The 20094-nt window shown below is 49.6% G+C and overlaps 6 protein-coding genes across 6 annotated transcripts; 2 read left to right on the forward strand and 4 right to left on the reverse strand.

Moving 5' to 3' along the window:
* Positions 1–2038: 2038 nt before the first annotated feature.
* On the reverse strand, positions 2039–9274 carry LTR84_009527 (uncharacterized protein; the record flags this gene model as incomplete). Its single annotated transcript, XM_064853067.1, has 8 exons — positions 2039–5978; positions 7240–7341; positions 7405–7615; positions 7682–8150; positions 8207–8319; positions 8371–8505; positions 8558–8709; positions 8766–9274. The coding sequence occupies 8 exons, from the start codon at positions 9272–9274 to the stop codon at positions 2039–2041; spliced, it is 5631 nt and encodes a 1876-aa protein (XP_064700830.1).
* A 2326-nt stretch (positions 9275–11600) lies between these two features.
* Positions 11601–12623, reverse strand: LTR84_009528 (uncharacterized protein; the record flags this gene model as incomplete). Its single annotated transcript, XM_064853068.1, has 1 exon — positions 11601–12623. One exon carries the CDS (start codon positions 12621–12623, stop codon positions 11601–11603), a length of 1023 nt encoding a protein of 340 aa, XP_064700831.1.
* Positions 12624–13507: 884 nt separating this feature from the next.
* Positions 13508–14656, forward strand: LTR84_009529 (uncharacterized protein; the record flags this gene model as incomplete). The annotated part of the gene is made up of 3 exons (XM_064853069.1): positions 13508–13848; positions 13921–14236; positions 14309–14656. The coding sequence occupies 3 exons, from the start codon at positions 13508–13510 to the stop codon at positions 14654–14656; spliced, it is 1005 nt and encodes a 334-aa protein (XP_064700832.1).
* Positions 14657–14754: 98 nt separating this feature from the next.
* On the reverse strand, positions 14755–15405 carry LTR84_009530 (uncharacterized protein; the record flags this gene model as incomplete). Its single annotated transcript, XM_064853070.1, has 2 exons — positions 14755–15179; positions 15261–15405. 2 exons carry the CDS (start codon positions 15403–15405, stop codon positions 14755–14757), a joined length of 570 nt encoding a protein of 189 aa, XP_064700833.1.
* Positions 15406–16746: 1341 nt separating this feature from the next.
* Positions 16747–17047, forward strand: LTR84_009531 (uncharacterized protein; the record flags this gene model as incomplete). The annotated part of the gene is made up of 2 exons (XM_064853071.1): positions 16747–16900; positions 16959–17047. The coding sequence occupies 2 exons, from the start codon at positions 16747–16749 to the stop codon at positions 17045–17047; spliced, it is 243 nt and encodes an 80-aa protein (XP_064700834.1).
* Positions 17048–18461: 1414 nt separating this feature from the next.
* LTR84_009532 (uncharacterized protein) lies at positions 18462–19100 on the reverse strand (the record flags this gene model as incomplete). The annotated part of the gene is made up of 3 exons (XM_064853072.1): positions 18462–18753; positions 18836–18993; positions 19050–19100. 3 exons carry the CDS (start codon positions 19098–19100, stop codon positions 18462–18464), a joined length of 501 nt encoding a protein of 166 aa, XP_064700835.1.
* Positions 19101–20094: the final 994 nt, after the last annotated feature.

A 20094-nucleotide genomic window follows, 5' to 3' on the forward strand; every position in this document is an offset into this window, starting at 1 on the left:
GCTCTTCAAATTGCCTAATTGATCTATCCTCCGTTTCTTCTTTATACTGGGGGGGCGCTAATGTTACCTGCAGGTTTCACCAAGTGCACAAAACTCGTGGCAAGCCGACCTTATCATTGTCATTAGTGTTAATTGCTGTTCCCGGCATAGCGATGATTGCGATAATCTAAGGAAATTTCTCATCAGGAAGATAAGTTGATGGATGGATTACACAATCCCTTCGATCACCCGCATTGCATTGCCTCTTCCCCCCCAAGTTTCGAGGGGGCAAGGTTCTAGGTGACACTGCACGCACTGCATATTGGGCTGCAAGAGCTGATGCTTGCTGAAATGCGGAGTCGGCGCACGCATACTCTAAGCCGATCAAAGGGTGCAGAACTGTTCCATGCCGATTTCAGATTCCCGTTGAGAAATGGAGCCAGCGTGGCTCGATATCAGAGCCTTTCTATTCCACTCTAGGATCGAGGTCACCGGTGTCCGGTGGACCTCACTGCGACTCACTGTGATGGTTTCCCCCAGAATGCGGGATTTCCACATGGAATGATTACTTACAAATTGTCATGGTATCAAGATAGATCGATCGACCAAACAACCGCCTTCAACCCCCCGGGGAAATCCAATCCCTTTGGCATCCTCCTCCTTCTCCTCTCACAGATCGACCTCAGAGATGAAACTAGCTCATGGAGACCCCTCTTTCGACGACCAGGCGAGAGAATCAATCGTGCATGGTTATCGCAGAACTCAGTCCCGCTCTGGCTCGTAAGTGAATGAGTGAATCCTGATCCCATCCCATCCCTTCCCATCCCCCTCTCTCATCGACAACTCCCCCCGACCATGGCATGGACAATATGCATCGATTGCCATCGATTGCCATCACTTCACAGAAAATATGTGTTGTCCATCTTATCGAAACGTCGATCGAAATGCCACTTTTCGCATTTGTGTCATGGATTCCTCCCCCTCATAGGTAGGTAGGTAGGTAAGTAGGTAGGTAGCTCATCTAGACGTGACACAGCTCCGTTCCCCTTAGAACAACTTCAACTCAACTGTTGAACAAGCTCGCGATCGTGCTTGCCGGCTAGAAACACAATCATCCAAGCGAGTGAGTTTTCATGCTGTATAGTATTCCAGACGCTCTGATCTGAGTCCTTCCTGCAAGTAAACAGACAGAACGCAGAGAGAAAAGTGGTACCTCTTTTCCTTAGATCCTACCTTCTCCTGCTCCTGTAGCCATTTGCTGGCTCAGTACCTCCCTAGGTCGTCACGGTAGCGCTGTTCTTCGACCTTTCCTTTCTCTCTCTCCTTCGTTTTCTCCTTCCTTCCTCCCTTGCCCCCTTCCTTCACTTCCTTCTGATAATAGCCGCTCATCACATCACATCACATCATGTGCCATGCCATGCCATGCCTTTCTCTACTCTAGGAACTTCAACCTTACACACTGTCATTCATGCCAGGCCCTCCTCTTGAGCTGAACCTCTTGGAAGAGAATCAGGGGCCTGAACGTACCAGCATAGTGCTGTAGTACTGTAGTACTGTAGTACTGTAGTACTGTATGTAGTGTAGTGTCAGTGATTCACAGGCCACTGTCAATGTCACTGGCACTGGCCACTGGCCACTCCCTCATCTCCCTTACCCGCCTTGTGCTTTGTGCTATTGCAACTCTATCCTTCAATCCATAATCGATCTCCTGGGCACCAACCATATCATGAAATGTTAAAAGGGCAAAAGTCACCCTATATGGTGCTGTTAAGCTCGATGAACCTACCATACCATACCATGCCCATCTCAGATCATGTCATGTAGATATTTCAGCCGGCCTCAACGACAATGGGCATTTCATCATTAACTTAACTTGAAGCGGCGTCGGAATGGGATGGTTGGAAGGGAATCTCAATTCTGGATGGCTATTTAATTTACACTGGAGGATTTTGCTTGCTTTCTTCCCTTCGTTGGCGGCCCTTCCCTCGTCTCTTCCAAGAAGCCAAGTAGAAGAAAATCAAGAGACAAGGGAGAAAAATTCACTCGTACAAAACCAAACTCAATTCCCTGGTCCATAGACCTGTGCTTTCCTCACCCAGACTCTGAACCACTCGTGGACTTTCTGCGTCCGTGGGGCGGTGATGTCGTTGGATCTTCCTGTGCCGTTGCTGTGGTTCATGTTTGTTTCTCCCCCATCGCCGTGTCCGTCCATGAGATCTTGAAACTCATCCCCTTCTTCCACGTCAAGCTCCATCTCCCGATAAAAGCTTCCTGTTCTATCGTAGTGACCTACGTCGGCTAATCGCTTTAGCGTCTCTTCGGTGAGGTCAAACTCCTGACGTCGGTAGCCTTCGTTTTCCAGACCGGGAAGGAACTGGTAGTGCCAATCCAGGTATTGCCTTGAAGCTTCACGATTAGCCGTGGCGAGATCGTTGAAGTGTTTCAACTCTGACCCTGGACAGGCTGCTGTGATGGATCTGGCTGCAATGGATTCTGGCATTGATGGTGGCCCTGGAGACTTGTGGGACTCTGGGCCAAATAAGTCATTCTCCTCCTCCTCGCCCTCGCCGTCGTCTTCGCCCTGCAGCTGATCTGTGTCTTGTTGTGTTCGATCCTCAAATTCTCCTGGGTCCACTCCCTCCGGTATGGGTGTTGTGACATGTGTCCAGTCCATAACATAGACCGAGTCTCTCACCACGACACCCTTGAACTTGGCTCGACGGTACACTTTCTCACCCTTGCTCATGTGCTCCCTAACGATCGAAAAGCGCATACCAATTGCCATGTCAGGACCTAGATCTAGACTCTGCTCAACGGTGCCGTTATTGACCTTGTGAGAGAACGACCACTGGTCAAGTCCGATTCCCATATTGGCATATTTCTGCTTAAAACTGTTGACGATGGATGCAAGTTCTTGCTCGGCGATTTGCCGATCGTAAGTAGATTTGAGACGATACTGATAATCTTCTCTGTAATCCTGAACGCCATAAAATTCACCCCAAATAGTGTATTTGTAATAATGTTCAGGAACTTCATTGTCGTCGTCGCTGCTAGTTTCCTCGTCGTCAACTACCTCATCTTCATCTTCATCTTCAGTTTGTGACTCTTCAGCAGCAGAAATGATGCCCATATCGTCCTCTCGGGAGTCTGAAGCCTCCGCTTCAGTGCCGGATTCAGTAGCAACGAAGTTGTGCTTTGCCCGCATCTGCTCAAGGAGCTGAAGATCTGGTGCCTGCACGAATGAAGGTGTTCGTGGGAGTGATTCTGGATCGCATTGGTTTTTTGAATCGTGCCGTACATGAGACTGAGGACTTATATTGTCCTTCTGTGTGAGACCATGATAGAATTCGACACCAGTGATGTCTTCGCTGGTAACAGACTCGTTATCAGATTCATTTCCGGGCCCAGAGACCGCACCGGACTCGACTTCCAGAAACTGATCTTCCTCTTCCGAGAGACCAGTATTAAACTGCCCCAATCTTGCCCGCAATAGCTCTATCTGTCTGTCCTGATGGGCATACTGTGCATTCCGGCGGTTTTCAGTGGCATTACGCGAATTGGTGCGTCTGTTCATCCTTGATGCGCGCCGGGTTGAGGTTGGGGCTGGAGTTTGTGATGACGACTGTGGAAGGTCAAAGGATACTGTCTTTTTCTTGTGGCTTCGATGTCGTTTCGCTGACAACTCGTTACGTATCTCTCCCAGCTTGGAAATCTCGCCTTCAATATCCGATAGGCCCTGCTTGAGTTTCGCAAGGTCCTTTCTGTCAAATAAGCCATAGTACCATTGTTCGACTTCGTCCTGATTTGCTTCGAAACCTTGAGCTCTATTTTCCATATTAGCGCGGATATCTTGGATTCTCTTCCGTGCAAGTTTCCCATATTTATTCTCCCGTAGAACGAGTCTCATAAAGCGTAGAACTTCTGCGATTTCATTTTCTTCTCGCAGTGAAAAACTTCCAACACAGCGTAGATTGGCGATCTTCTTGGTTGCTCGATCAATAACTTCAAGATCTCGCCTCCTCTCTTTCGCAGTCTCGTGCTGGACAATGATCGATTGATTTTCTTCTGTTAGGGTATGGAAGTTTTTAGGAAGAACAAGACTTTTCTCGAACTTGGGAGGCGCCGAGTGCGATCTTGATCTTGACCTTGACCAGTAGGTTGATTTTTCGTCATCATCAGAATGTTCAAATGATTGGGCGATTATAGGAGCACTGGGAACTTTAGAAGCACCTCTATGATCGGATTGGTCCCAAAAGCTGTTACGGCCATTCTTCAATGCGAGTAGTTCTAGACCCGATGGACGATATGAGGTTGTTTGACTTGGAGTATTATGAGGCTTTTCTTCAGTGTTTGAACGGATCTGGTGGTGCAACGAGGTTGTGGGAGAAGGCGAATTATACCGAGATACATTTCCGTGGGTATGTTGCGTATGATGAATCGTACTGTCCGAGCTTTTGGCCCTTCGAAGCCTCTCTTCTCGCTCTTGAAGGGAAGTTGACAGGATACGTTGTCTTCGAATACCCTCATTGTTGTGACTGATGTGGCGATCTTGAGTGCGGAACTTCTCAGCAGCTGTTCTTGACGTAGGATTCAGCTCACGAACTGGAATGATAGGGTCTCGCGTACGTTGTCTGGGTAGAATCAGACAGGACGATTCTGCAGCACTCTCCTGTATGGCGATCTCGCGAAGCTCGAAAGCAGAAGCTTCCTCGTCATCCGAGATATTCTCACGATCCTGATTTCCGAAGTTTGGAGATGATTGATGAAGTATTGCCTTAGAGTCGGTCAATGCTCCAGGACATAGGACATCAGAGCTGCTGTCCATAGCTGGGCGTGACTGTGACGAGCTCGCTTGCGTGATCAATACTCCTGTGAGGCTGTGGTGATGAAATTTGGCATCGGAATCTCCAGGCGGTTCGGGGGATAGTGTATAGCTTGGATCTCGAACTCCTGAGTATGGCTGATGGAACTTTGCATCGAAGTCCTCGAATGTTCCCCCAGAGAACTCTTCCCCATTATCTAGTTCATCTCTCAACTCTGCAGATAAATCATAGAGATTTTCAGATTCTTGTGATGGCGTGGGAGGCTCTCGTTGACGCATCAAAGCACGTTCTCGTAAAATTCTGCTCCTTTCGGCTCCCGCCTGTTCTTCCTGGGCCTTGAGCAACTCCACAGCCTCAAGACATTCTTCGATATCAAGTCTTTGATCTTGAATTGTCTGAATAGCCGGTGTTGATATGATGGTGGATTGTTGTAGATTTGCGAGCGATTTGACTAGGTCAAATTCTGTTTCCTCATCAATAGTAGGCGCAGTCGAGCCCTCAGTAGTATTCGTGGGCGACACAGTGAATGTATCATAGCCCTCGTCTTCTATCGAACTCTGGATTCCTTCTTCTTGATGAGACTCCCATCCTGGCAGAGTAGCAAATCCTTGGTAAGCTCCTGATTGTTTAGTGGCGATCTGTGTCGCTTGCTGTGTAGGCTGGAGTCTTGGTTTCTTTCTCAGTTGCAAGTTCAAGCTTGGTAGAGGTCTATACCTCTTTAGATTTGGTATATCATTCACTCTCGGGGGATTATTTATCCCACTCAGTTGTGTCACGCCTGCTGCTTGAGGAGTCGGAGCCCCCCGTATATGGTGATTCTGAGAAGGAGCAGATATCCAAAGATCGTCTGTGCCATCTGCGACATCCCATTTTGCGACTCTAGCTATCTTAGCACCGACTGCTTGATGGCTTTCGACAGGAGGCAAGCGGCGGCCTTTAGACTGGCTTTGGACGGTTGCTCTGTTCTCCATGGTTTGTTGAGTAGATGGTGTGGGAAATTCAGAAGATGGAGATGATGGGTGGAAAATGTTCATGTCTTCACCAAGACTTGCAAGCCCATCATCAATCTTGGAGGCGTGGGCGCCCATGCCAACGAGTTGATTGATGTATCGCTGCTGGATTCGAGGAAATTTCTCCAGAGAAGAGATGCGAGCCACAGCTTCTCGGAAATCTTGCCTCCGAGAGTCGCATCAACGTATCTCGATTTGAAAGTGAGGGTGGTCGTCTCAGACCAATCAAGACAGGTGACTGAGGATGGCGTGACGGTATGAAGTGGACACGAAGTGATCGACAAAGTCACCTCTTGAGAATAACAAAAATCACCTTGAGCCAGGAACTGACATTGACTCACGGCCACTGATCCTGGAAGAGGTGATTAAGACCAGTAACAAGTGATGTCAATCAGAAAGATTTGAACAAAGCACCTAAAAAAATTAGAGAGACGTCTCTTAGCAGGACTTTTAAAGTGGGAAGGTGATTTGAGAATGGGAAATCCAAGTGAGTCTGTGACAGCTGAGGGCGATACAGTGAGGGAACGTTTAGCAACAACGGATACCCGACTGGAGTGACATGTGGCGAAGACAAAGAATAGGAAAGACACCTTGAAGGAAGAGAGGATGAGGCTAAGAAGAGAAAAAGAAAATCTGATAGAGTTCCAGGTAGAGATTGGATCGATATAAAAGACCACATGTCGGTACCAGGAAGAACCAAAACAGACAGACTTTTATATGATGACAGAGCGACGTCAGGGTCCTTGGGTCTGTGCCGCCAAGGCAACCTTTTGTAGCTTATTGAACGACACCAAAGGGAACATGTGAACCTGGATACAGGTTCATCAAGTGGCCTCCTGTTCTCAACGAAATTCAAGTGTATCGTATCTCCATCAAGAGGGCTAGATGTAAGTGCGAAATAAAATACCAGACGGGCTGAACGCCGATTTTGCTTGGCTTGAGAATGGACCGCAAGTCGCAGTCCATCATCTCACCCAGGTAGACTTGAAGACATCGATGGTCGTCTTCCTGGTGTGGTGCCTGCCATTGACACTTTAAAGAGACGAAGTTGTTGTTGAGTTAGGGACTCAATTCATCGCGGGGGAAACCACCATCGGCCTGCGACATTGAGCGGCGGTGCTAATGCAGGGAAATCAACCATGGAAGCAGGTCCACGCGACATGTGTTGCACCGATGTGAATTCCACTTGGACACAAAATGGGTTGATAGGTTGACCTTCAATATGATGATGCGCACTGGAATAAAAACATGGGAAGAGGCTACGTGAGTTTGAAGGTTGAGGGTGGAGTTCACATGCCAAGATTTGTATCAGGTCCTTCGGGCAAAAGTTGATGCTGCTCCATGCCATGATTTCCCACTGCGCCCATACATACATCCATTGACATCTATTTCTTCATGGTTCATAGATGATGTCTGTTCCTACGCACCGATTGCAGACGAATAGATTACTGGGATCAATCGCTCGCTTGATCTTGAGAAGCCGCTCATAATTGGAGCCCCAGAAGACTTCCTGCCAGTTAGGTTCATATCTGGAGTTGAAGAATTAGCAAAGATGTTCCAGGCAAACTTCGGGAAAGAAGGAGTACACTCACGGGTTCGCTTCGTTGACATATGTACCTCCTTCCGGACCTGCAATCTCATCCCATCGCTTGCTGATCTGCACGAGTTGCTCTTTCAACGCCTTCTTCTCGCTCTCTGACGCTGTATCATTCCAGTTGACGCCAAAGCTGAGAACACCTCGACCGTCCTTCCATGCGGGGTGTACAGAAGTGTTCTCACGTCCGTCGGAGTTGACATGACCGACTATATAGAAGAGGAACTGTTAGCCCAAAAAAGACCATCGGCAAGAAGACTCGAGCATCCACCTACTAAAATTAAAACTCGGAGCGTTCTCCAAACCAACCTCGAAGATTAGATCGACAACCTGATCAGCCTTGTTGAACGCTATGTCTGGTGTCAAGAGTCTTGAGGAGTCCATGACATTTTGTGCAATATTGGGATCGGATAGGAAGTCGTTGGTGTAGTTGATCCATCGTGGATATGTAAAATTGAAGAATGCAGCACTGGCGCCGGGGATCTGAGACACCTCGTGGAATCCACTCATGCCACGTTCCAATTCGTCATTGGTACCTCCCGGTCGTAGTAGAATGGCGCTGAAACCACCAGCTAGAAGCGCGTAGCCTGTATACCCGGCATCGGTAATATTCACAATCGCTCCCAATGACTTCTCCAGAATTGGGCGAACACTGGATTGGGTAGTTGCATTTATCTGAACAAGTGCGACCTGAATGCCAGTCGGGGGCTCCGGATGTGTCCTGTAAGTTACAGAAGTAATGACCTGCACAGGATGTCAGCGTCTTCAAGTTCGCACATCAAGCAACTCAGTTAACATACCCCCCAAGCGCTCCCACCTCCACCTCTGATAGCCCAGAAATAGTCAGGGTCCGTGTATTGGTTGAGTATTTTATGATTTCCCTGTGAGTCCACAACGCTAATCTGCAGCACATCTATAAGATGCCCGTTAGTCATTACTGCTGAACCTCAACTCAAACGCTTACTGTCTACCCCGAGGCCATAGAGGTTTGACCATGCAGAGTGCCCTCCACCTGTAAGCCATCCTCCTGCTGCGCCAACAGTCCGAGCATGTCCGCCAACAACGATTACGTTCTGACGAGCCGCAGCTTCGTAAACATCTGACAAACGAGTAAGCATAAATTTTCAGGGACTATATGTCAGAGGTTATACCGATCCACTGCTCTCCAGCTTGAAGGGTCACTGCTGGAACACCCTCTGTGCCAGGGGGTGCACCCTCCATAACGAAATTTTCAGTCCACTCCCTGCCTTTGAGGTTGTGAGTCCAGATGGAGAACGCTCCATAGCCGCTTGAGCGCCCAAGGCTGAATTCGTCAGAAATATAATGCCAAATATGTCAGCATGTCGGATGAATTCTCACTGGTCATGTCCAGTATTCTTCACAACGAGGTACAAGTCCATTTCATTTGCGAATGTAACAGCAGCTTGAATGTCATCGATAGATTGTGCAGCCACTGAGTAGTGTGGTACTGGGTCTATGCTTAGCACGCGAATGAAATATCGGTCACGTTCATGCCAACCTAGTCCTTGATCACAAGCTTCGCTTCGTGAAGAGTTGATGAAGCATTGATCAGCCCCGAGCTCCCACACAATGGCCGTGTATGCACCGGTCTGATTGGTGCGCCAGAAGCTGCTCTCCCATTCTTTTTTGGCCTCCATGCACAGCGCAGCGTCAAATTGGGCATTATGACAGACTGCTGCAGAAGGAAATGTGCGCATGAGGCGACCAGAGATTGTTGAGTTGAAATCGAGCCATGTCTGCTCATCGGGCCAACCAGTATCGCCGTACTTATAGCGCTGACGAGGCTTAATTCCGGCTGACTGGCAGGCGTGAAGGAGAAGTAAAGTAGTGATGAAAAAGACAAGCATTGTAGCAATGGATCAGGTCGTGTGAAAAAATGTTCTCGTTGATTGAATTTTGCTCGTTCGAGATATGGCAATACGTGGACCTACCTATATAGTTCCGCGATCATAGGGCGCTACCTGTCTCCAGATGTCAGGGATCTATCCGTTGATATGAGAGGTGCTCAATGCGAATACGATCTCTTGACAGACTCTCGTGAAAGACATTTAGTTGCTGGTATTCTAGTAATAGCAACATCAGAATTCCTAGGAGTTATTAACAGCCCTTGCCAGTTGATTGTGGGGAAGATATGCAGCTTTGATTGAATACCAAGCCAAAAAGACATCTGCCTGAATCGCGGAGGGGAAGTCAGCCTCGCGAGAGCCTGGCGCCAAGCGATCCATTCAAGAGAGCCTTGGAAGGCGAGATTGCCGAGATCGACAGGATACGAATACGTCAAAGCGTTCCAGTGAGCACAATGTTCATGTTGATGTAAATGATGAACAGTACTTGGTATGTTGAAGAGCTGAATTTATCGTTGGGTGTGGGCGGCTTTCTCCGTCATCTGATTCACCTTTATTTCTAATGACACCCGACGCGTAATGTGAACTCTCACGCGTCGAGCCTCTGCCAACTTGAGTGGCCGTCACCAACAAAACCTCTAATCTACCACTTCAAGGCTACGGCATCTTCCAAACATGTCGGTCGCTTCAAGAAGGGTTCGGGACTCCCTCCCTCCCTCAGGATCATCTCCGAGGCCATCTTCAACAACTCTAGTGCCGCAGCCACTTGAACTTCCTTTGAGCGACGAAGCGCAGACTGCTTTATCACAAATCTTACAAAACCATGCCAAATCCAACAAACTCTCGCAGCGCCTTTCATTTGCCATCCAACAAATCACCGAAACCACTGGAGATATTAATGAAAATGGCTATGAGAAGCGCCTGAGATATTCCAAGGCTTCCGCCCGACGTCGCGCAAATGAAGAGGATTCGGATGAAGAGGAACGGGCTTTACATAATACCTTTCAGGAAAAGGTGCAATCATTGACTAAGAAGATGGATATGAGCATACGATCTATGGTTGATGATCAAATCTGGTTGGAAGATTTCCCACCGATTATGCGAACTGTTTTGGCCGCGGGTGAGGAGCAGAGTACTCAACAACAGGATCGTCATGACCAGAGCCCGACACCTATTCAGTCTACAAGACAGACTCAATCTCAACCGAGAGAAACCGACGAAAGCCTCGACGACACTGAAAACATCACTGGCACTTCTCGTTCTAAACCCACGACGTCACCCCATTCAATCCTACAATCTCAATTTCAAAGGCAATCTCGTGACTGGCAGTCCAAGACGTTGACTGAAAGATACACACCCAATAACGACTATAGAGGCTGGAAGCGCATTCTTTATGATGCCAATAATGCAACAGAGGAGGCGCCACCCATGCCGGATGATAGCCTTTGGTTTGCCGCAGAAGAAGGGCGCGAACGCGGATTGGTAGCTCAACGCACTTCGCAGACCGAGAATGGCGATTCAGAGTCAGATGTGGAGATTTCTCGTGAGACGGTTCGCTTTATATGCCCCATCACTCTTCTACCATATCAAAATCCAGTCACCTCGGCCATCTGTAAGCATAGCTATGAGAAGGATGCCATACTCGACATGTTGCGAACCAGCTCCAATCATGTTCCTTTCAATTCCCAGCAATTAGCAGAGATTAATCAGCCGAAAAGACAGCAAGACCGAGAAAAGAAGAGACAGGAGTTGGCTGCAAAACAAGAGAGAGTGGTCAAATGCCCAGAGTGTAACGTCCCGATGAGGAAAGGAGACCTCAAGCCAAATCCCGCCCTTCAGAGAAGAGTGCAGAAACAATTAGCTGCCAAAGAACGAGCCGAAGCAGCCACGAGTGATGTTGATGCGAGTGATGATGAGGCAGCTGATACTGCTGCAAGAGGCACTCAGCGACGACCTGTTGGGCTTGGCTCGAGTCCACTAACCTCGTCCAGGCAAAGCTCGAAGAGTATCAAGGCTGAAAAGAGGAGATCTATGGTCCCCCAGACCCAACTCTCCAACGCTGGAACGCCCAGGGGAATGGCAAGAAGGAGTAGATTGGTGGATCTTGATATGGCAGATGACGATGACGATGACAACGAAGATGATGATGAGTGAATGCGATTGAAGACGATTGAAGGCTCACGGCTGACAGGATTTATGAAGATAGATAATATGTCAGGCCATACCTGTGGCGTATACCTATCCATTTTCAGCCTCTCGCATTACTCTTTTGATCAACGATCCTACTCGTGACATTGACCAGATCCTAGAGCTATTTTCTTTCTTTGACTCATTTACTAGCATTCTCCAGCACGGCCCTCAAGTTCACTGCGGGATCATCATTGTCCACAATCCCCAACACGGTCGTGGGCTTTTTGTACCCCAGCAGTGACAACATCTTGTCGCTCATGGTTAACACTTTGCTACGTGGAATGGCCAAAAATTGATTTTCCTCGGTGCGCAGTGTTCCCCTGGTGAAGAACAAACCATGGACTTTGCGCACCTCGCTCGTGGTGGAGTTGTGCCCGCCGCCGTGGTAGCATGAAGCAAGGAATATCAGAGCAGAGCCCGGTTGCATCTCTGAAAGAAGATTGTCAGCAAAGAGCACACCCGACCTGTGCCAACGAGTCAACAAACAAGGGGGAGTGATCACATCACACATACCAGCAAAGCAAATCTCGTCGACCCTGGGCACACGCTTGTCATCCCATTTATGCGAGCCTGGAATAAACATCGTCGCACCATTCTCCCTCGTCGTCCTCGACGCCGCGACCAGACACGCAAACTGACTAGCCTTGCGCAAGTCGAAGCTGCCATCGCCCGCATGCTTGATCCCATGGATAGTATCATCGCGATGCAGCGTCTGCCGCGGCGCCCCCGGACCAATGTAGAATGTCAGACTGATACTCAGCAGCGGGTCGATCCTGTTCTCCTCGACGCGGCCCTCGCGTATCGTGCTAAATCTATCCTCCAGGATATGAGTGCGCAGGCTCTCCAGCAGTGGGGACTCGCAGAGCTGTGCAATCGTGTCAGACTTTCCGACCAGTCCAGGGATCGCCAGCGTTTCCTTTGGAATGATCGCGAGGGCGGTTTTTTCCGTGCTGCGGGTTTGTGCGCGGTAGGTCTCGACGTCGTTGTCGATCCGCTCGAGTTGTTGCGGCGTCGCGAAGTTGCTGAGAATTATGCCGCCGTCTTGTTCTAAGATTGAGATGATTTCATCGATTGGTGAATCTGCTGGTATGGTCGTTATGGATGTGCTCGGTACATACGAGGCATCTATCGGTGCTGGTGGTCCAAACATCGGCATCCCCATCTTGCTTTTTGGATTCTGGTCGAATCGAGATTGCTGATCTCTCTCAATCTAGTTCGTTATGAAGCTCTCCGAGACGCAAATGATGACCAGAATTTCACAGACTGTCATATATATGTGGACTAAGTCCTGACATGAGATATGGTCCCCTCATTGCGACTAAAAGCCACCCCCTCCCACGTAAGTGGAGATGTCCTAACAAGTTGATGGTTACCATTAATCATTCTTACACTGGCACGCCTCGCACGCCTTGCTAAGTCCAGCCAAGGACGACTATTTACCAGTTCTCAGTCTCCAGAATTTATGCTCAAATCAGTTCCGAAAATCTCCAGAAAATTACTTGTTCCGGAAGATTTTCGCCGCGATGCAGTGGGTGGAAGGTTTCAGGTGCTCTCATGGTTTATGCCCTTATCATGTCCTACTAATTGGCACTTCTCCACCACTATCGCGATCTCTACAACCAATGGTACATAAACACATAAAGACTGCCAATCGAGGTCAAGATAGGGGATGCTTTTGCTTTCCTGATGTGGATTTGCTTTTCTTCGTGCCTCTCTTCACATGACCGGCGATAACGGATCGAGGTCGGCATGGTTAGGATTACCGAAGTTGAGACAGCGCTCAGTCAGTTGATACGGGTGCTGGCGCTCGATTGACACTGATAGTCGGTTTTGAGAGCAGCCACATTCGCAGAGGTGTTATAGAAGGGCGTCACCTGGTGTGATGGACATGGATTTATCTATTCCATGATACCTCCAGGCTTTGAAGGACGGCTCTGGTCTTTGATCATTGATTCCGTCTATGCTATCACCTGGACAGCACTGAGGATACCAGGGAATCTACGGAGAACATAGGTCTCACATACAGCTTTACCTCCCACTGAAAATATGGCATTGGTAGAAGTACAGACTGTGGCTACCCCGGCCGTACCACGCATCAAGCCAATCATTCGAGATGTCCTAGTCGAATCGCGCCCAAATATTCCAATCAAATTCAACGCAATCAGCCATCTGGCGTACGTCAACCGCCCGACAGTACTTACAATGAAGGATCTCGGTCTCCCAGAAGACTTAGGGATATCACCAGTGGCGGTCTCCCAGCCATTCCCTCTGTTTACGGAGGAAGCCATCCGGATCATGAGAACCGAGGTGTTCACCAAGGAGGTCTGGGACAATTGTCTGCAAAGTACGGCGTTTGCGAAGTGTCAGATCAGAGGACACTGTCCAAAGTAAGTGAGCATCGCATCATATCCTCTATCGCCAACCTTGCCGGAGCTTCAGTCTTACCCCCGCGACACCAGATACGCACCGTTCATGTACAACGCATGGACGGATCCGAAGACCCTATCAATCATTTCAGACATTGCAGGAATCGACCTCATACCCATGATCGACATCGACATCGGCAATCTGAACATCTCTGTCGAAGATGAGGGACACGACAAAGACAGAGTAGTCAATCAGTCGGACGACGACGTCCCAATCACGAACTGGCACTACGACAGTTACCCTTTCGTCTGCGTGGTGATGATGTCCGACGCGTCCAAGATGGTCGGCGGGGAGACCGCGCTGAGAAACGGTTCGGGAGAAATCATCAAAGTCCGCGGTCCGCAGATGGTGAGTTGACGTGCTCCCGCACACCACGTACTTTTTTTTACACATGTGATCCTCACTCGTCGCGTAAAACAGGGCTCGGCAGTGATTCTCCAAGGCCGCTGCATCTCGCACCAAGCGCTCGCGGCGCTGGGCGGAGGAGAGCGCATCACAATGATCACGTCGTTCCGCCCCCGCGACCCCATGGTCCGCGACACGTCGGTGCTGACGAGTATTCGACCCATCTCGAACCCGTCGGATTTATATTTCCAATGGGCGCAGTATCGGCTCGAGGTCTTGCGTGCCCGGCTCGCAGTCATGCTGCAGGAGCTCGAGGAGCAGCATCGTGCCCAACGGCCCACGGACGTGAGTAGGATCAAACAGTTTCTGCAGCTGCAGGAGGAATGGATTGCTGCGACGAATAAGGAGATTGTGGTGGTTTGAGAGTTATTTGGGGCCGTTCTCTTATGTATATGACAGTAGTATCTCGTAGAAATCTGCAAGTAGAAATGTATAGAAGCATTCATGATGACACAACCCCGCTACTTCGCCCACTCGGGCACCTTCTCATTCTGCTCACCAACATCCAAAGCGACCAAGAACCGACTGACAAGATTATAGCTGGCGACCGTGGCAGTCAACTCGACCATCTGCTGATCCGTGAACCCACTCCCTTTCACCTCGTCAAACAGCGCCTGAGGAACCTTGATGTCTCTCGTCATGGCGTCGGCAAAGCGTAGGACCGCCCACTGCCGATCGTCCAGCGCGCCTTTGTCCTTGGGATGCAGGTCGCGCACCACGCCCAACTTCTCCTCCGTGAAGCCCTCGGCCTTGAGCAGGATGGGCGCGTGTGCGTTCCACTCGAACCAGGCCTGGTTGATCAGCGCGGGCCGGCAGATGGCGATTTCGCGGAGGTCGTCCGGCAGCGAGTTCTTGGTGCGCACGGCGCCGAGGAGGGCGTTCCAGCCTGGAAGAGGTCTTGGATGAGTTGTCTGGTCGTCCGAGAAGAGGGTGGAGTCTGAGGAGAGGGGAGATTCTTGTTACTTACCGTCGGCGATTTTGGGCGCGTGCAGGAGTGTCAGGTCCAGGGGAATCAGGCCCATGGACCCGCGCCGGACTTTGACTCGTTCCAGCACCTCTTGGTCCTCGGGGGAGAGGTCGGTGGGTGGGTTGGGGACATAGTCGAGACGCATGGTGTATGGATCGTGGAGGGAGGTAGTTTAGTCACTGCTTGGAGAGATGGTCGTGAGGACGGTGGTATCGAGAAGAGATTTCGAAATTGTGAACGAGTAGAGATGGGCTGTCTAAGTATTGAACTTGTGTTTGTAATGCGTCCCTCACCGGCACCCGTTGCGATCTTCATCCCCGTGAAATTGACGTGTGCGGGGGAGATCCGAGAGAATCGGGGTAATTGTGTTTATCGATTACGGCCTGGTTGCGCACTTGGGGCTCTCTGAGCAGCCGAGGCGTCATTGCGAAGTGTCAGAATTTAGAATGACTGACGGGAGTGCTCCGTTCAAAAAGACGGAATCAAGGCCGGCCGGGTGAGTCCGAATTAATCCGTGGACGGTTCGGAATATCATTATTCCCAGGTACCTAGGTAGTATCGAAGACTTTCGACTTTCAAGGTTGCTGCTTTTGATGAAACAAGATAATAGTGACATTAGGTGCTTAAGGGACAATCTCATATCTCCACAAGATCATCCGATCAACTTGGAAGTCGTGTTTCAAATGCCATCGAAACCCTGATGAGACTCTTGAAATCTGGGAAAAGGGCTTGACAGCTTAAGACCGAGATAGTTTGGCGTATGCTTGTCTTATCTTATGCTTGTTCCATTCGAGCATCCGTCCGCCCTTCCCCCAACTTGAACGTGGGCATTCCGTAAACCTGAGCCTGTTGGCTATCCAAAGCCTTGAGCCTCGACAGCGACCTTGACTCACTCATGTCTCATTTCTGAAGCTTCTCATTGGCACCACCATCCCTCCCTCCTTTACTCATTCATTATTTAGCCACCCCTCCCTCATCTCGATCTTTCCCTCTCATCCCTTTGGTTCATTTCTCTATCAACCATCATCCCGTCACGAGGCACTGGCACACGGCCATTTGCATTTCCCATTGCTGCATCCCACCTCTTCTTGTCTCACTGACTGGTGGCCTCTCCTCTGCTATCGGCTGTCTTGCGTCACATGCACCTTCTTCACAACTACTGACTGACTAAACCTTGGTCCTATCATCCCGCCCACTTCCTATCACTGGCACCCTCAATCCACGCTGGTTCTGGTTTCTGGTTTCTCTGCCTGTTTGTGACTCGCCAGTGACTGCCTTATCTACTTAAACTCGTTCTTCTTCCAATCAAGGAAACTACGACTCACCATGCCTGGAATTCGTACGTCTTGATACTTTCCAACTTCTCTTCCACTACATCTTCCTCTCTGCCCCTCAACTCCTGCTATTACTGTCATTCATCCGCATCTCAACCTTGCGCCACCTTCAACTCTAACCTGTCCCATCACAATCAATAGCCCCAGACGCAATGGATAGACTCAAGGCTCTCTTCAAACGCAAGAAGGACAAGGGCACCACCGGTACAAAGACCGATGCACCCCCCGCTGCCGCAGTCCCTCAACCCACTCCTACAGACACTGCTGCAGCCCCGTCAACCAGTGATCCTGCCACGGCTCCTGCCGGTAAGTGAACTTGCTATCTGATAATTCAATGATGCGGTCTTCTAACTCTCGTCTCTAGCCGCTGCTCCCGTTGAACCCGCCGCAGCCGATAAGCCAGCTGATCCTGTTCCAGCTGCTTCCGCCGCTCCCGTCGAGCCGGCCAAGTAAACAGGCATACCATTTCTGAGATATGATGAATTCTACCCATGGACTAAACAGCACGTGCGACCAACGATATGATTACAGCACCCGCTGAGACCATCACTCATCACGTCTCCGACTACTGCCTGTCATTTCTCCTTGTTCTCATACTTTCCACCGAGCGTCTAATCCAAATACCCTCTTTGGCGCACCAAATCGGTCACCGCATATTACTGTTCATCATCTTTTTTTTTCAGCACGATACCCGGTTTTTTTCTCCAGCAATGCACGGCCGCCAATATGCGTAGCCGTTACCAGCCGCTACTTGGGCTAATCAAGGGGCTATGGCATGGAAACACAGGGATTTCCCACTTTCAATTCTTGTTCTGAGAATAGCAAACAAACAACAAACATGAGATACCCCAACCACAATGAACCAAACAGATTTCTTTTCGAGCGGCACGTACTGACGACACGCGCACACCTTGCAAAATGATACCCCGTGGCAGCACAGATCAAATTGATAGGGCTTAGGCATAGCATCACACAGATACCCGTCCTCTTTTCAGTTAAGCATTAGGAAATTGATTGATTGCATTTTCCTACATACAAACAAGGCCCCTGAACGCGCAATTAATAGTAACCCAAAAACGTCCTGTTCTTCCTCCCTTTGCTACATTGTCCCCTACAGATTGTACAGATCACTAGTAAGAGAGGTTGATGATACATGAACCATCTTACTCCCCGTGTTTGTACTGCCCCATCCCTCTACCTGTGAGCAGGACATACCCAGCATCCCAAGAACATCCATCAGAAATCCTAAGTATTCGTACAACAAAATATGAAACGCAATCAAAAGGCTTTTTGTGTCAACCGCGACCCGTCCTGTGCTCCGCCTTGTTGAATCGTAAGTGGTTTTGAGCTATCGTGGCTTTTGGTGATAAGAGATGCACTTTGCTCAGCCACGTGTGGAGGTGGTAAGTTGTCGAGATGCACAGCGCTGCGCTGAGCGAAGTCGCTTTGGTAATTCAGTTGTGAGTCTTCTATGACAATGAAGTCGGTCTTTGACCGGGCCCGATGATGCTCGCGTGTCTCAGCCCGCCGGTCACTTATGTCATTAGGAGACTGTGGTGTTTGTTTCTCAAGGCATGAGGTAATCCCGTAGCCTCGTCGGGAGGGGGAACTGCATTTTCGTGGGACTGGAAGATCTGGATTCGATCAGGCTTCTCACTCTAACCACGCCGATAAAGAACGGTCATCGAACGAAGCCGTTGCTGAGTGTGGCGGCGACCTTGAAATTGGAGGACGGGGCCTGTGGGAAGCTCGAGCATGCGGCCATATCATCTCTCCCTGAACCTGTCGCCCTCCAATCTGTCTGCCTTTGTTTGTCTTTTTTTCAAGAGGCACTTCCTTCTGCCGGAGGAAGCCATCGCCGTTGAAATCACGGGAGATTGACATCTAATTTGACGAGGACTCCGGTATTTGTATGCACACCGTTGGCGCCGTTCATGCCGGCAAATGAACCTTTGCTCCGTAGAGACTGTGCGTCCTTAGATGTCGGCCGGGACGCCGAGTAGATTCGGATGGATCGCTTGGACTTGTCGCCTGGGATTAACGAGAGGAGAATGTCATGATGTGTCGAGTTCGACGTGCCGTGTTCGGCATTTCCGTTGATTTGTGAGACGGACATCGCGAGGCCGCGGTGCTGATGGGGGAAGATCTCGACGATTTGACTGTAGGGAGAGCGGAAAAAAGATGGTTAGTCATGGTATTCGTGGTCAGGGGACTGTTATAATGGATGCGGTCTAGTCATACTCGCTCGCCCATCTGGTTATCCCATCCAACGCCTCTTGCTCTCGCTGTGCCTCTTCTGGACTGAGGACCGTTTGGGAGATGACATTGCCTGCGCCCCAGCTTCCATAGCCGTGGACGCCAGTGTTGAACTCGTCGTAAAGAAGTCGCGTGCGCTCAACCTGTAGTTATATATTAGGACACAATGACATGGTTATCGGGATACTTGGGGTCGTACATCGTCATCGTTCTGGCCGCGCAGCCCTAGACAGGAGAGACAGGCGCCCATTCTCGAGGCTGCGATTTACTTTGCTGACACAAGCAATGGTTTAGCCCTTGAGGCTCGTGAAGCGCATTGGTTATGAAATCACAGCTTGATGAAATTTATCATCCTCGAGTATTGGTATCAGGATGAATGACCTGCCAGTGGTACGAGGTATTCGTGATGGGAGTGACACCTGACTCCCGTGCTAAAAGAAGGTCCCCAGCCACGACACAAGCTAGCCCAAACATGGACACGGATATCTCTTCCGGAAAATCGGACAAACAATCTGCCGAACTACTCCAGCTCGAAAACCGAAAAACTGGCCTGTCCTGCATGCAGGCCTCTTTAATCCTGATGAACAAGTGAAAACGTCGCTTCCCTCACTGGAGGTCCCTAGGTGAGTAGTAGTCATCTAGTGACCACGAATTCCTCTTCTTGTCTACCACACGATCACACGTTATGTTGATATTCGAGAACGGGCCCTTGGCTTGACCACGCATTATCTTTTCATGTCACTCCTCTGCGGTGAAAATTCCAAGCTCTAGCTCGTGCTGTGTCTGATGTGACAGCTGAGGGTCATCACCAAAAAAATTTCCCATATAAAACTATTGTTGGTGTTCAGGTTTGTTCATCAGAGTTCCCCCTACATCAACGACAAGGGCAAATTGCCAATTACCATATGCCAGGATGAAGGAATTCGATAAGACTCTACACAATTCTCGCAAAGGGGTTCTGAATGAGATGATCATCCTTCAACATGAAACACCCCTCACTGTTGGTATATCGTTCAAAGACATTCCATGGGTCTATTGTTGGCTTTAACAATACCCTTGCGTCGGACATCCGTGTGCCAAGCCTGTCCACGTTCTTGCGTCCACGAGGCTGACTACTCCTGAACTTCTATCACCTCGAGGAAAACCGAAACATTTTTCAGACCCACCAAGATTGATCTGAATCAATCTCCTCGAGGTGCTCCTTTCCAATGCTCTCCTTGGTCTATATATTCCGCTGGTTTGGG

Source organism: Exophiala bonariae, assembly GCF_035927105.1.
Source record: "Exophiala bonariae strain CCFEE 5792 chromosome Unknown scaffold_39, whole genome shotgun sequence".
Taxonomy (NCBI): Eukaryota; Fungi; Ascomycota; class Eurotiomycetes; order Chaetothyriales; family Herpotrichiellaceae; genus Exophiala; species Exophiala bonariae.